The sequence below is a fragment of the Anarhichas minor genome, unplaced genomic scaffold, assembly GCF_050575085.1.
Source record: "Anarhichas minor isolate MPS153535 unplaced genomic scaffold, ASM5057508v1 ptg000009l, whole genome shotgun sequence".
NCBI lineage: Eukaryota > Metazoa > Chordata > Actinopteri > Perciformes > Anarhichadidae > Anarhichas > Anarhichas minor.
Window position 1 is genome coordinate 5,907,220 of NW_027466455.1, and position 14,915 is coordinate 5,922,134.

The following is a 14,915-nucleotide window of genomic DNA, read 5'->3' on the forward strand; positions in this document are numbered from 1 at the left end:
ATCTGTCTCTCTGTCATCACCGCGTTAACTGCTCTGTGGAAGCATCAAATAAAATTAAAAATACAACAGAGATCATAAATAAGAAAGCACAGAACTTCAGAGTGGATTATGGAATCACATAGTTTGCCTCCATCAAACTGCTCATTTTATTTTGTGATAACTGCCTCAACAATAAACCCTAACTTTATATCACTTGTCCTGGCCATTTAACCTAGTTTCATCCGATCAATCTATGTGATACAGTATAACTGCAGAGATGGACAGGGATCAAAAGCATTTAGACAATAAAAAAGATCAGTTCCACTTTTTGTAAATACAATTTCTTTCTTTTTTCAGATAATAAGTCTTGACTACGAACGTCTGTGTGTTCAGTACAGACTTGGAGTCAGGTGGTTAGCATAGCTTAGCATAAAGACTGGAAGCAGAGGGAAACCTGGAGCTTGGCCTCGTCCAAATTGAAAAAATACATCCACTAGGTTTGTGCAGATTGGGGATCGGATCATATATCATCGATGGAAGGGATGATCGACGATTGGCCATTTGAACTAACTTACTATCAGAACTGAGATGTTATAAAATAGATCTGTAGAATCTGCGCCCTACTGTGCATTTAGAGAGCTTTCTGGTGGAGGGGCAGGTCTGCTCACTGAGCTCCGTTAATCAGCACGAGTGACGAGTGAATTTCATGGATCTGACCATCTCCATTCTGGGGCGACCGTGGCTCACTGGCTTAAGCGGGTTGTCTGGTAACCGCAGGGTCAATGGTTCGATCCTCGACTGGGACGTGTCACGTGTCGTAGTGTCCCTGAGCAAGACACTGAACCCCTGGCTCCCCGGGCGCCTGTCATTGGCAGCCCACTGCTCCCTATATACAGGGATGGGTCAAATGCAGAAGTCAAATTTTGTGTATATGTATATGACAATAAAAAGGGTTTCTATCTTCTATTCTATAACTCCAAAACTTTGCTCTGCGTCAACGTTATGGATAGGCCTCTATCGGATGCTCTTTCTTTTACATTCAAAGCTTTGATTGAATGTAAAAGACTCAACACATGAATTGAAGCAGAAGATTTCGTAAGTTAAAACATGTTGCAAATTTTGGAAATGATTACATCTATCTTTTTTTAATAAATTCTGATTTTTGGACTTTTGGACTCGCTGTGTGTGAGTGAGTTTGAGTGAGTGACAGAGAGAAGGGAGGAGAAGTTATTCATAAAATGTCAACATTATGAATGAAGCTTCAAACTATTTGGGTCAGCCCTAGTCACGGATAGGATTTGGATTGTGATATTAAAGATAAGATAATCATGTTAAACGGAACATGATGCTGTGATACACTTGCACCGAGCACAGACAGACTTTTGAAAAGACTTTTGAAGTTGAATGTCAAAATCGGCCAACCCGTGCACCTCTAAAGCTCATCACATTCTCCCAGAGCCTAGAGGGACCTTCAACCGCTAGAGAAGAGAAGAAGCCTCATGTGATAAGATGGAACTATTGGTATTTTAATAATTACTAATTAATTAATCACCTACTGACTGTCCATATGAATTTTAATTTACAACAAATTTCAACCAAATCATTACCAACCCAAGCTCCCAGTCATTTCAATTCATAAACAAAAAGGACGTTCAGTTTGATTTCTGTTACATGTATTTTTAAGAACTGATTCAGACAAAGAATGATAGCAGAAGTCATGAAGGAAGCGAGGTCTGAAAGCTGAAGGCCGTTGTTCCTTTTTCTAGTCGCAAACTGACTCCACATGCTTGAGCTGCTGTTGTCTTTAAATCTGCCTTGATGCTGAGTTGCAGGAAGTGTCAACGCTGCTTTGGTGCTTTGAAACGACGCCTCACTTCTCTGAAACAGAGCGGCCGTGTCGGTGTGGTTAAGGTGTGCCACTGCCTCAGCAAGGATGAGGTTAACCACAAACCCTGACACGGTTTATGAAAGCCATAGTGTAAAACTCTTCTCAAGTTGTGATAGGCTGAGACGCATGCAAAGCTGTGTTGACCTCAGATAATCTGATATTTTAAGTGTAAATGGAAAATCTCCATTTACACCCTCATGCAGTGTGTCCTTAAGCTGCCAGTTTGTTTAAGCAATGTGAAAACACATTTAATTACCACCAGACTAGGAAAATAAATGACTGTCTTTTGTGCTGTTATGTGTTCCCAACATTTCATGAATACAACGAGCAACTATAGACTGTTTTAATGTGAGCTTTTAGCTGTTACGCTATTAAATCACTGTGAACCCGTCTCAAGGGTTATTAAGGCTTCACTGTGCACAAACAGCAACGTGACCAACAGCCCCGATCCCAGAGGCTTTTATTTACAACAGAAGTCTACGAAACCAGCAAATATTCACATTTGAGAAGCTGAAAACAGTGAATCGAACATTTTTTGATGATGATTGTGAATGATTGTGACTATGTTTATGTCAATCATGAATCTTCTTCTTGTATCAGCTCTAATATGTGAGAAGCCTAAACTGGCCGATGCCAGTGCATTAGTTGGGCTCCATTACATTTGTCTTGTTAGGCCATAAGACTAATTGATGTATTATATAGAAACAGGACTACCAGGCTACAGTACCGTCATGCTAACACCTCTGAGTGAAATGCTAACATCAACATGCTAACATGCTCTCATTGTCAATGCATACACGCTGATGTTTAGCAGATATGTTAACCAAGTTCATTATCTTAGGTTAGCATGTTAACATGCTAACCTTATTAGCACTAAATAGAAAGTACAGCTTCAGCTGTACTTTCTATACATACATTTACTTCATACATACATACATACATTTACTTCATACATACATTATAAATGTATGTATGAAGTAAATTACATTTTTACCTGGAGATGGCTTAAAGATGTTAAGGGATCCCTAAAGTTACTACAATTAATCCTGAAGGCAACATGAATGTCTGTTCCAAATTTCACTATCCAATAGTTGTTAAGACTGTCATCCTTATGGTGGTGCTAGAGGAAAAGTCAGGGGATCACCAAAAGCATTAGGATTCATCCTCTGGGCACCACGATTGTAAAGAAAAAAACAAAAGTTTCCCCAAATCCATCACATAGATTTGAGATATTTTACTGGCTTAGACGACATATGACGGACAGGCTGACATTGCCATCCATGGAACCACGCTGGTAGCATGATTAAAAACTGGAATCCTCAGATACCACCTTGAAAAAGGCAAGAAGCAGAGCATTCTGGGAGATAAAGCACTGTCTGTTGGCGAAGAGGTGTTCGACTTTAACAGTTCAAACAGACTAAATTGAGGTACTACTGATTATTGTGATGCATACCTTACCACAGCTAACACTGTGGTCCGGGGACTGTATTATATCTTTTTCAAATCTTTTAATGTGCTTTCCACACAACACAAAGTGAGTCAGTGTGCAGTTTACCCTGAAATTGCTTTGAAATCCACAATAGTGAACTGACAATTAACCGGTAATCACTCCGAAAAGATGTTGCTCTCCTCAAGGCCAATCAATGATCATACAAAAAGAAAGCACACAAAATGTATTAGAGTGCAAATGGAACTGTCAGGGCCTTATTTTCAAAGGCCAACATTACAACGAAATAATGTACTAAAATCCTGTCTTTGGTTGTCACTCCATGTCTTCATTGATCTTGTAGTAATGGGCCTTTTTCTTGTCTTTTAGAAACAGGGACACAAACAGATGCTTGTTAAACTGGCTGAAGCATGTTTGAGTGTGTGCGTGGGGGTGTAGATGTGTAGATGGGGGGGGGGGGGGGGGGGGGGGGTTCTCTTGCTCTTGAGGATGTTGTGTTTTCTTCTTTCTGTGTTTTTCATTGACGGCAGAGGTTTGAGGACAGTTTGAGACATGATGGCGGCTGACAGGATTTGGTGGTGCGCTTTGGAGCTGCACATTACAGTTGCTTCGGAGAGGACAGTTTGTCTGCTGCTGCTGTGTTCTTTTGTTTGGGCCTTAGGGATTGTGGGGAAGGAAGCAGTGAAGCAATAGTTTTGGAAATGGGTTTAGAAGTAGCCATATTTTCTAAATATTTTTTTTTCTTGATAACCCAAAACTAATTTTGGAGCCCATTGAGTCGTCCCATCAGACTTTATATATTATTATTCTTGTGGCATTGCTGACATAACTATTAGTCAGATAGCTCTTTGTCCATTAATAAGTTCCATTTCCAAAGGACTTAAGGCAGGATACAGTATTCTATGATTATGGCTGTATGACAATAAAACATCAGTTATTAACAAAATGATCAAAATGAGTAATCATATGACAAGGTCAAAAGCTCCAGAACAAGAACACCTCTGTGCTTTCGACAACATTGAGCGAAGATTACTTTTCAAGTACAGTATACAAAAAACTACAGGAACTATGAATATTTACTTGCGCGTCATCTCAGCTTGGTTCCATAACCATGAAATTATCAAATGCTCTCTTCAAATGTCATCTTTTCATAGTTTTTAGCAATAATCTCTGCTGTCTAGAAACCTTTACAGCATTCATTCTGAGCCATGACGTCAAGCCTGCAAAGGTCTAGGGCCGATGGGAAATACTGTTTGTTAAAGGATATCTCAATATTAAATAGACAATAATACAGGTGATAAAGGTGACAACCTCTGGTTCTGTCGAGTGAAGCCGATGCTTCATGTGTTAAAGCTGCATTCTCTCTAGTGTCCACCAGGGGGCGACTCCTCTGGTTGCATAGAAGTCTATGAGAAAATGACTCTACTTCTCTCTTGATTTATTACCTCAGTAAACATTGTAAACATGAGTTTATGGTCTCAATCTCTAGTTTCAAGTCTTCTTCAATACAGCATGATGTTCATTTAGTACATTATGGTCCATTTACAGTCAAACAGACCATAAAGCAGAGTATGCTTTAGGGCGGGGCTACTGTGATTGACAGGTCTCTGTTGCTACCACAGCCGTGTACAGCGTCTTTACGCCACTCCTTCATGTTCCAAATATGTTAATATAATATGTTACCTCCGTTCAGTGGTGGCAAAACAACAACATGGTGACGACCATAATTCAAGATGGCAGTCCAAAAACCGATGGGGGACGTCACCATGACTACGTCCACTTCTTACAGTCTATGAGTGAACAGCCAACAGGATGTTCAGAAGGAGTGTGTTTCAAGTTGTTGTTTAGTTATTTACTTCATTACAAATGTAAATGGGATTTAGAATAATGTTCTCTTACTTCTGGAACAGAACCCTGCACTTAGGTTTGGGTTCTCTTTAGTGATGCCCTCTCTGAGCTAACTTTATTATTATCCATTAAAACTGATCCGTTGACCAAATGTTAAAGAATAGCACAGCAAATGAAGCGCTGTTAACTTGGTGGGAAACACTTCACAATAAGACCATACCACCAGCTGGCCTGTGTTAATGTCTTTTGATAATCCTAAAGTCATGTCATCCAAAAAGGACAGACTTGCTGTCGGGGACACTATGACAAGGCAGTCTGCATGTAGAGGTCCTGTTTGTCCTGGTCCCTTCAGTGAGCCCAGGTGATGCAGTCTGCATGTAGAGGTCCTGTTTGTCCTGGTCCCTTCAGTGAGCCCAGGTGATGCAGAAGACTGCAGCGTTAACTCATTAATATAAATGTTGAATATAAATGTCGGGCTCATAACTCTGTTCTGAATAAGCCGTTGTGTTTTTATTATCTGTTTGAAAGTCACATTTGTTTTCCTCATGACTTCCTCATGACTGCTTTAATGATGACTTTGCTTTAATGCTTTTGTTCATCTCTGAGAGGCCGGTTGGATCGTCAGGTCATTATTACAATAATCATTCTTGTTCTTGGTCGTTTATTTTTCTCACAATGAGTCTTCATTTGTGTCTTTGTCGGTTGGTTTTCCAGCTCTGTTGCCATAAATGTGGTATTTCATGTTTTGCCGTATGACCCTGGTGTCTGCAGGATGTTCTTGCTTTGTCTCATATTTAAGTATTCTTGGTCAAACAACCTTCTGGCTTACGCTATACTTTTTTCACTTCGATGGCTTATTATATCTGTTCCCCTTGAATTTGTAGAACAGGAAGCTCAGTTGTTCAGGGTGTAAAGAGCAGATGTATTACTTTGTGGGGCCTGTTTCTGTCAACAAGTCAACAAGGACAAAACACATAGTTTTGATACTGCCTTGTGTTTTCTCATCTGGCACCCCATTGTCAGGATGACATTGTTTGTAAGTGCCTTCCACGTGTGACCATTACAAAAAAAAAGAATTGTACTGTTTGTGATCTGACACCTCTAGAGTCAGAGATGTACTTCATTTAATGAGAGGCCTCTACAGCCCAACTGGACACAGGAGAGACCCGTCAGTCATCAATGACACAACACATCCCCAGTTTGAGAGAGAGCTCTTGTGTCCCAAATGTGATACAGTTTAAATACGAGAGTGAAGTAGATGGGTATGAATGCAATGGCTGTTGAGAGGTGTTTGTCTGTTCAAGTGATGTTCTTACCTTGTGGACATGTTTGGTATTTATTCCTCCTGGGTGATACCAAAGACACTTTTCCTGCCTCTTCTGGACCATAATGTTTTTTTCTCTACTTATCTATTGACTACACGTTGGTGTGAAGGCTGCTTTGCGTATCTTGCGTCTGTTTGGAGCTCTGGTTGTGCACGTCACATAACAACGGCACAACTTTTGGGAGCAGTGTCTCGTCCGAGGACACTTTGAATGCAGGATGGAGGATCTTCGGATTGGAGGATGACCCGCTCTATCTCTGAGCCACAGCGTCTCCTTGTGTGCACAATGACAAAAGTCAGTGTAAATAGCTGGTGGCGGATCAGTAGCAATGAAGCAGCCGACGTGGCAACCTTCAAAAGTAAGAGAGCGCTACGTCCGTGCATGGCACATGGCAGTGTGGACGGTGCAGACAGCGTGGTTTTCTCCACCAGTCATCACGCCTGAGCTGGCTCACTGGTCTACTTCGACCAATGTTCCACAAAATATATAATATATTTATACATGTATATTTCTTGTTTACATGATGCAAACCCAGAAGCTTTAAATGCTCTGAGTTCTCTGGCCCTCTAGTGAAGTCCTCCAGTAGACTTCTGCTCAGGATGCAGCCGGTTGTCGACTGCGGCTTAAGGTTGCGGTTTAGTTAAGAAAGAAACTTAAACCACTTGCCTGCGGTTGGGTTTATTTAATAAACCGCAAAGCCACTCAGAGAACTTCTATTATATGGTATTGCTATAAGCAGATAATAAAAACCTAAAGACTATTCTTTATTATCTCAATATCACCTGAGAACTGATGTAACAAGCTCAGTAAACAATGTTGTACATCACAAGGTGACCACAAGACCATAACAATGTACTATAAGAATTTTCCCCAGACAATCACCAATAATGTGCTCATTTGCAATAGAGGAACACTGTTTCGGTCTGATTGCACTTCCTTAATGTCTTGTTGCTCCGTTGTAGAAAGTATTTATCGGTCAGCAGACAGCACAACGAGCCCGAGAGCCCGGCCAGCTGCTAGTTATGTCTACAATGAACTACTGCCAAGAGCTGGCAGGGAGATATCAGCAGATAGCATGGAGGGGAGGGAGGGGGAGGGAGAGACATTGCCCTACTGACAGGAAAAGACTCCACACACATCCTCCTCTTGCTCACACACTTTTTCAGACATTGAGTATTGCCATCTGCTGTTAATCATCACCCCCTCCCTTTATTTACCCATCATTACTCACACATAGCCAGACCAAATCTAGTCTGCAAAGAGCTCCTCCTGCTGGCCGTGTACACACAGAGCCCCCCCCCCCCCCCCCCCCCCCCAGGGAGCGTTCACAACAGCAGCAGTTGAGTGGGGCTGATAAACATTAGACATGACGGGGAGGAGGTGAACAGTAGAAAACACTCTTCGCTCATCTCCTGTTTACAGCAACCTCTGAACAGAAACTCTCACTATCCCCACAGCAGCGTGCATAATGGATACGCCGACACACTGGCCGTACACACCATGACCTGAATTAAACTGAGGCCAACCAGGACTTGAGTTCTGCTATAGGGGGCTAAAGGAATGGTATGCAAACATTCTCATCGAAAGAAAACTGTCTCAACACCTCGCGAGGCCGAAGCAAACACAGAAAGCAGAAAGGGGGGTGGGTGGGGGGGCATCTTGTGCTGAGGCTCAAATACACAAACACAGGGGGGGCTGAGAGAGGGAACAGTGGCGATAAGACAACAAAGAAACTACAGCAGCCAGGTTTCCCGTAGCTACATGAAAACACTGCTAGCTCTTTTGTTGTGGACTGTGCCACCAATTTAAATACTTTTATTGTAATTACAGTGTTCCTGGGCCTGAGATAGAGTTAAGCTAAGTTAATGGCTTCTGGAAGAAAAAAAAGAAAACAGCAAAAAATCAATGGAAGCGCTGCAGTTCATGTGATTATGCGGCCCTCCCCGGTCCTCTAAGAGACATCTGGAAAAACAGAGATATCATCTGGGGCCCGATGAGGGGCCGCCATTACACACTGCAGCAGACAACCTAACTCAATCAAGTTGAGACAACAAGCAAGCGGCTGAGAGGAGACCTAGATGTTTGCTCATGCAGTGCTTTGGTACGTATGGTATAAATTATAGCTGCACTAATCAATATTTCTATATCAACAATAGATCAAATGACCGTGTTTAATGTGAAAGGTGTTGCTCATAGTGACAAGGCCGCAGAGAATTATCACCAACTCTGTCGTTAATCTAAGCTCTACTGAGCTTTCTAGCCTCTTTCAGCTCATTGTTTCTGTTTCGGGTTAGCAAGCTCCGCTCTCATCAGCAGCGGGCACCTGCTGATGAGAAAAAGCTCTGATGAACCCACATTACAGTACTAGCTTAGCATCAAACAGCAGACACACACAGCTAGAGACTAGCTGGTGAAGAAAGTTCTAGCATCTAGCAGCTGAAGACTCATTTTTTGGATGCTGATGTTGATCTGCGTCCACTAGATGTGCAAGGAAGCTATTGTTTGCTAAAGGTGATGTAATGTCAGACGCTGTGTTCTCAGCCAGCCACACACACACACACACTGAGTGAGTGGTATGTATAGTTGTGAATGTTTATTTTGATATTCAATATTAGTGGGCCAGATTCTGTTTAAAGCCAGTACACAGCACAGTTGCACATAAAGCTACACTCACAATATTAACAATATTAGTACTATTTGTAGAATAAGATTCCAGTGGTGGCTGCATTGTTTCCGATTCATGTGATTCAGACATTTCTAAATCACAACATGTTTTTATGAAACCAAATATTGGTTGGTGTTTTCTTTCCTGCCTGCTGCACACAGGCTGAGGCACGCAGCTGTAGAAACGCTCCATCAATGACATTTATTCAACCACATTAACAAAAACACAACTGTTGTGGCTCCAACACTTTCATAGTAAATTAGTTTGCTCGTCCCACTAAATAAAGATTGTATGTTTCTGAATTTGCTTGATAAACTCATTTTTATTCATGTCGATGAAGCTGACGAGTTATATTTATTAAAGAAAGTTGATTTAATAAATAAAATACTTTTCTACTACGTTGAATCAGTTTATGCAAACTGAGGATTTGTTCGACAGTTTGTAATGTTTTTAGGGGGATGCCGTCAGAAAATATGTGGGGGGGCAAGCTTTTCTGAGATACAAGTAAGGGGCCCCGTGGAAAAAAGATTGGGAACCACTGCTCTATAAAATAAAGAACTTGTGAAAGTGTAAACACAGTCACAAAATCTACACTGCAGATATCCACAGAGGGACCTTAAACCCCTTAGTCAAGCATGTATCTGGCTTTACTCTTAACCAAGGACCGGCAGCAGGGGTGACCTGACAAGCACACCTCACAGCTAACCTCAACCTGACATCCTGCCGTGGGGACATTCTGGGACAACTAGGAGCCTAGGAACTAGTCACACCGGCTCTAATTGGCCCAACGCCTGTTCATGGCCCGTCAGCCACCTGTGAAGTGTGTCGTCGGCTCCCTGAGCCCCTGTCACAGGATCAAGGTTAATCGCTTCTGTTGAAAACAAAAGGAGTGGTGATTGATCAGGGCAAGTATATGTTGGTCTTCCTGGCTTGTGGTATCGCACGTAGTTTAATTGAAGGTGCAGTTTTGACCTAAAAAAGCGTCTACCTCCATATAGCATCCGTCACAACTATTGAATTTATATCATGAGTCAGGAAGAATGCAAGTATGTCAGCTTTCAGAGGACATCGTGTTCTTCTTGGAATATCACGTATAAGCGGTGCTCTGAGCACTTCCTGTTGGCCTGTGAAGAGTGCAGCCGAGTGCAACAAACATTGGTCCCATCACTTAGCATGTTTCATCTGATGAACAGAATTGAATGTGTAGCACACACTGGATGAACCACACAGACAACATTTGTTCTGCATAACTATTGTGAAGTCCACAGATAAAATGTAAAGGAACAAAACAGTAATTGCTCTCCAGCAGAGCTACGAGTGAGAACAGACGGAACCGAGAGGAACCGAGAGGAAACGAGTGAGACGTGTGTTGACCTCATTTATGACCCATAACCTAGTAAACCTTTACGTGTAAGTGTTAATATTAAAGTAAATTTGATGTGTGAGGGAGAGAGATAGAGACCCGCAGCGCTGTAGTCTGAGAAATCTCTCTGAAAAATAAAACTTCTAAAACTTTCCACTAAATGTGTCTGTTTGAGTTCATAGAGGAAGATTTTAGAGAAGATCTTAAGTATCAAACACGACCTTTCATTATTAAAGACTACTTTATTACTCTGTTGTATTTTTTTAAACTAAGCAACCAATCTACTTCCTGTTTACATCGACACCCACACGCATGCCCAGTGTACGTGAAGAGTCACGTGATATTGGTTTTCAGGCGCGTTAGTCTGGACGGAGATCATTTAGAAAACGATGCTGAAGCGCCGTGTGGACGGAGTAGTGTGGGTGGAGCCAAAGCATCACAAAACTATGTGTGAGAAAATAATCTCAGCTCAAAGGTCCAGCTCTTGCTGAGCTTTCGACATTGTCTTAAGGCCTTCATCCGGAGGTGGAGCCGGCTGCGGTCGGGTTCACACCTAAAGGTCTGTTTGCTGAATTGAACCAATTTGATGATGATACATTGTTTCAATTTTCCAACTGGAACTGCGATCACAAAGGCCAGACGTTGAAAAGAAAAATTGGTGTGATCAATTTGTGTGATGTGCTAGTTATTAACTTCAAATCATTTAGCGTTGGCCAGTTAGCCAGTTAGCTAGTTTGTAATTCCATCAAGCCTTTTATGCTACATTAGTTACAGAAAATGAGCCAAAGAAAGAATTTGATAGCAATGTGCTTTCCTACGCTGTGTGTTGATGATGCATCAAGTTGCTCAATTTTACTTGTCTATTGGTTCGCTGGCTAATTCCACCATGCAGCAGTGGGCGGTACCAAACATACAAATAGACTACTAGTTAAGCAACATGAAAAGCATTTGTTTTTAAACTAAATGGTATGCTTCCTGAGTGTTCGAATGGCGTTCACAGCAGCAATGAACCGCTCCGTTGCTTCAATCGACTACATTTACCATCAGCAGCGACTGAACATCCTTATTAAAAGGTGGCGAATCTTCCCTTTAACACTAGAGAGGCCGATCCATCTGGGGAGTTCAAAAGAAGGCCAGCTGGCTTTCAGCTAAACTCTTTGCATGTTTTTCCAAATCGAACAAGACAGACTTGTAGAGAAATTGGATCTGGGAAATGCCATGCAGAGACATTGTGACAAATGAAATTTAAAACAAAAGAGACATCAAATGACTTACTCAGCTGTTCTGTCTCAGTTTGAATAAAATTCAAGATCTTTTTTTCTACTGGCAACAACTAACCCACAACGCTGGTTGTGTGCTGGCATGTTAGACGTCCACCGGGTCAATAGAACAAATACAATTATTTTTTTTGTAATGCTGGAAACAGCTTCATTCTGACTTGTGATAAAAACCTCAAAAGGCTTTGAATGAAGATGAAACAAATACTTTGAGACATTTGAATGGTTTTAAGCACCTTTTAAATGTGTGTATAGTTGTGTAGCAGTGCATTACTTTGCTGTCTGAGGACGTGGAAAAGGTGTGTGAAGTGTGCCATCAGTCATCCCGGGGTTCAGGCGTGAAGTGAAATGAGAGGCGGCAACAAAGCCCAGCAGGCCTGAGCCTGGGTCCTGGTCTGTCTCAGACACTGCAGCTTCAGAAGGTCACACGTTGACAGATGAGGCTACGCTGTCTTTCGGGATACAGACACAGTGGTGAACGGGACACGGCGAACATGCATCACAATGTCAGTGTGTGTTTCTGCAGATACGCACCATGTGGAAATGTGGAGTAAATATCTCATGTTTCGGGGCTGCAAAGCTGCTCTTAACAGGACTTCCTCAGCACATGCCAGACAGGAAGCACTATGGAGTCTGCAGGGTATACAGGTTTGTTGCAGGCCAAGGCCCACACCGCCACCTGCTCTCTGTCTCACTCTGCTCTTATATCTCCTTCTCCTCCTTGACCTCCAGGACTAACTTTCAAGGTTTATTCTGTTTCCTGTGAGCTTCTCTAACCCTCTGCAGAATCCCCGTCTTTCCCACACTCCATACAGCCTTTGAAGGACAATTCATTTCCTGGTACTGACTCATATGTCAATCCCCCCCCCCCCCCTCCTCCTCCTCCTCCTCCTCCTCCTCCTCTCTCCCCTCATCCCTTCATCCTGAATCTGCTCTGAATCGGAGGATCGGGATTTTCCGATGCAAAAAGGGGGGGCGGACGCAGGCCGGCCCGGAGCTGCCAGTCATCGTCTAAACTGACATCCCGAGCCGGATTAGAGCAGATTAACAGAACAAAGCTCATTATTGATTTGAATCATTATTAGAGTGGAGACACTGTGGGGCTGCAGTCAAGTTAAAAAAAGAAAAGGTGGGGGGGGGGGGGGGATCGATGAAGGAACCGGGATTATAAAAGCTGTAGCCAGGAGAGCGCTTAGAAAGCGCCTTTCCCTCTAAACTGGTCTTTGTGAAGTCGGACTCTCAGAGGACTCCGGTCCCTCATTAACACCTTGTCTGGTCCGCAGCCTGGAGTACAGCAACACATTTAGCTCAACTAGACGCGTCTGCAAGGGTCTGCCTCATCATTATGTACAATGGATGGCATGCACTGCCCATTCCATCACATATCATCCCAGGGTGGCAGAGTAATCAAGGCTTTCATTAACATAGAAATAGGTTACACTTCATCCAGGAACCCTCAACAGAACATTTGCAATTAAAATGAAATGTGCTCTTTAAGTGCAACGCCAACATCCTGAGCCGAGTGTGTGAGATATACCGAGGCGGGAGGATAAAGCTGCAGAGCACCACCAGCCAGTGCAAGCTAATTGAATGATATGGCCAATTGTTTTGATGCTTTCAATATTTAATACACGATGATTACCCTGCTGGCACTTTCTTTAATAACGTACATGTTTGCTTACTTCTTCTTCCTTGCTTGTGCAAACCTACGCAGCTGTGTAAACTTTGAATGTTTCCTGTAACATTAGCAAAAGTGACACTAAGGTGAAGACGCTCTTCTTGATTAGATAAGAGGAAACTGTGCCGGCTACATTTATAAACTTCTCTTTTTTTATTATAGTTTTTTTTGTTGCTGCGATGCATTTTGTCTGTTCAAGAATTAGTTCTGCTATTAATGAGATGATGTCCTGCTGGATGAGGGACATGAAATAATAATTGATAGGAGAATGGATCTCAGGGTTTGATCCAGAATGTGCAACTGAAACAATGACCTCCTTGTTGGCACAATGCTGGAATTAATGACTTCGATACAAAACCTTGAAAAACACGGATTCTCCATACCAGGGAAAAAACAAACATTGAGGGCGTAACATTTTAGATTTTTTAAAATATAACAAGGCCATTGTTTCCCACAGTATTTAGTAGGAGTTTGGTGGGTGCTCCCCCCAGGCCTTTCCCAGGCGACCTAGAGTCGGTCGTGGCGCAACGCCACAGAAGAGGGCGCCGGGGGGCAACTGTCCGGATAATTAATGAGACACACTGAAGGTTGACACATGACAGCGACGATCCTGCAAAATGATCAGATTCAACCAGAAACAAATGAGGCGCAAGACAGTGCTGCTAATGAGTGCTAGTAGGCGGAGCTACGTGAGCACTGAGTGATAACTGGCTGCTGGTATTGGTGTAACAATACAAAGGAAAATGATTATTGAGACCATTTCAAATAATCAAAATCAATATGTTTTGAAAAACCAATACTGTGTTGTTATTCCTGGCAATAATGAAGTGATTGTTAGTGATGTATGTGCAGTATTGTTATAGATTATTAGTCTAGATTAAGAGATGCAGATGAAATGAGATTTTTCATCCATACGATTGTATAACTTCCCCCCAAAAATCAAGGTTTTACTGGAATCAAACACTAAATGAGTTATGTGGAACATTAATTCTCATGTCATATTAATGATATTTTGTAGCCCAGTTCACAGTAGTGTTGTTCCCTTTGGATGGAGCACTGACTGGAGAACTAGAGGACCCATATTCATTTCACTATGCTGTTTCATACTTATACTGCATTTCCACAGCATGGTACCGCACGGCTCTACTCAACTTCACTTGCTCTTTTTTGGTTTTCCATTGTCAAACGTTCTGGATGGTAGCTGGTACTTCTTTGGTACTTTGGACTCTTGTAGGTCAAAACACTGCAGAGCGCTGATTGGGTAGAGAGAGAATGGACACTTGCACAAACCGTCAATAATCACCGCAATTCTATTATTAACTTGACTGAGATTTTAAATCATGACAGCCCACAAAACTACAGCGTGCACTGCTGTGAAGTGCAGGCGCTCCTCTGTTCAGCCAGCATGGTGCTGAAGTGTGTGCTTTCATGCAGCGGCGCTACGA

General features: G+C 42.3%; 1 protein-coding gene across 2 annotated transcripts in view; it reads right to left on the reverse strand.

The window, feature by feature from the left end:
- The window catches only part of adam19a (ADAM metallopeptidase domain 19a), a 186,145-nt gene that overhangs the window by 89,752 nt on the left and 81,478 nt on the right, over window positions 1-14,915 (reverse strand). The window contains exon 1 of one of the 2 annotated variants that reach the window (XM_076087224.1): window positions 12,067-12,575. The exons of the other annotated variant lie outside the window; for it this stretch is intronic. Coding sequence (XP_075943339.1) covers window positions 12,067-12,116 — 50 coding nt within the window. The 5' untranslated portion in view covers window positions 12,117-12,575. Of the gene's footprint in view, window positions 1-12,066; window positions 12,576-14,915 lie in introns of those variants that run through there. 2 annotated transcript variants of the gene reach the window in all.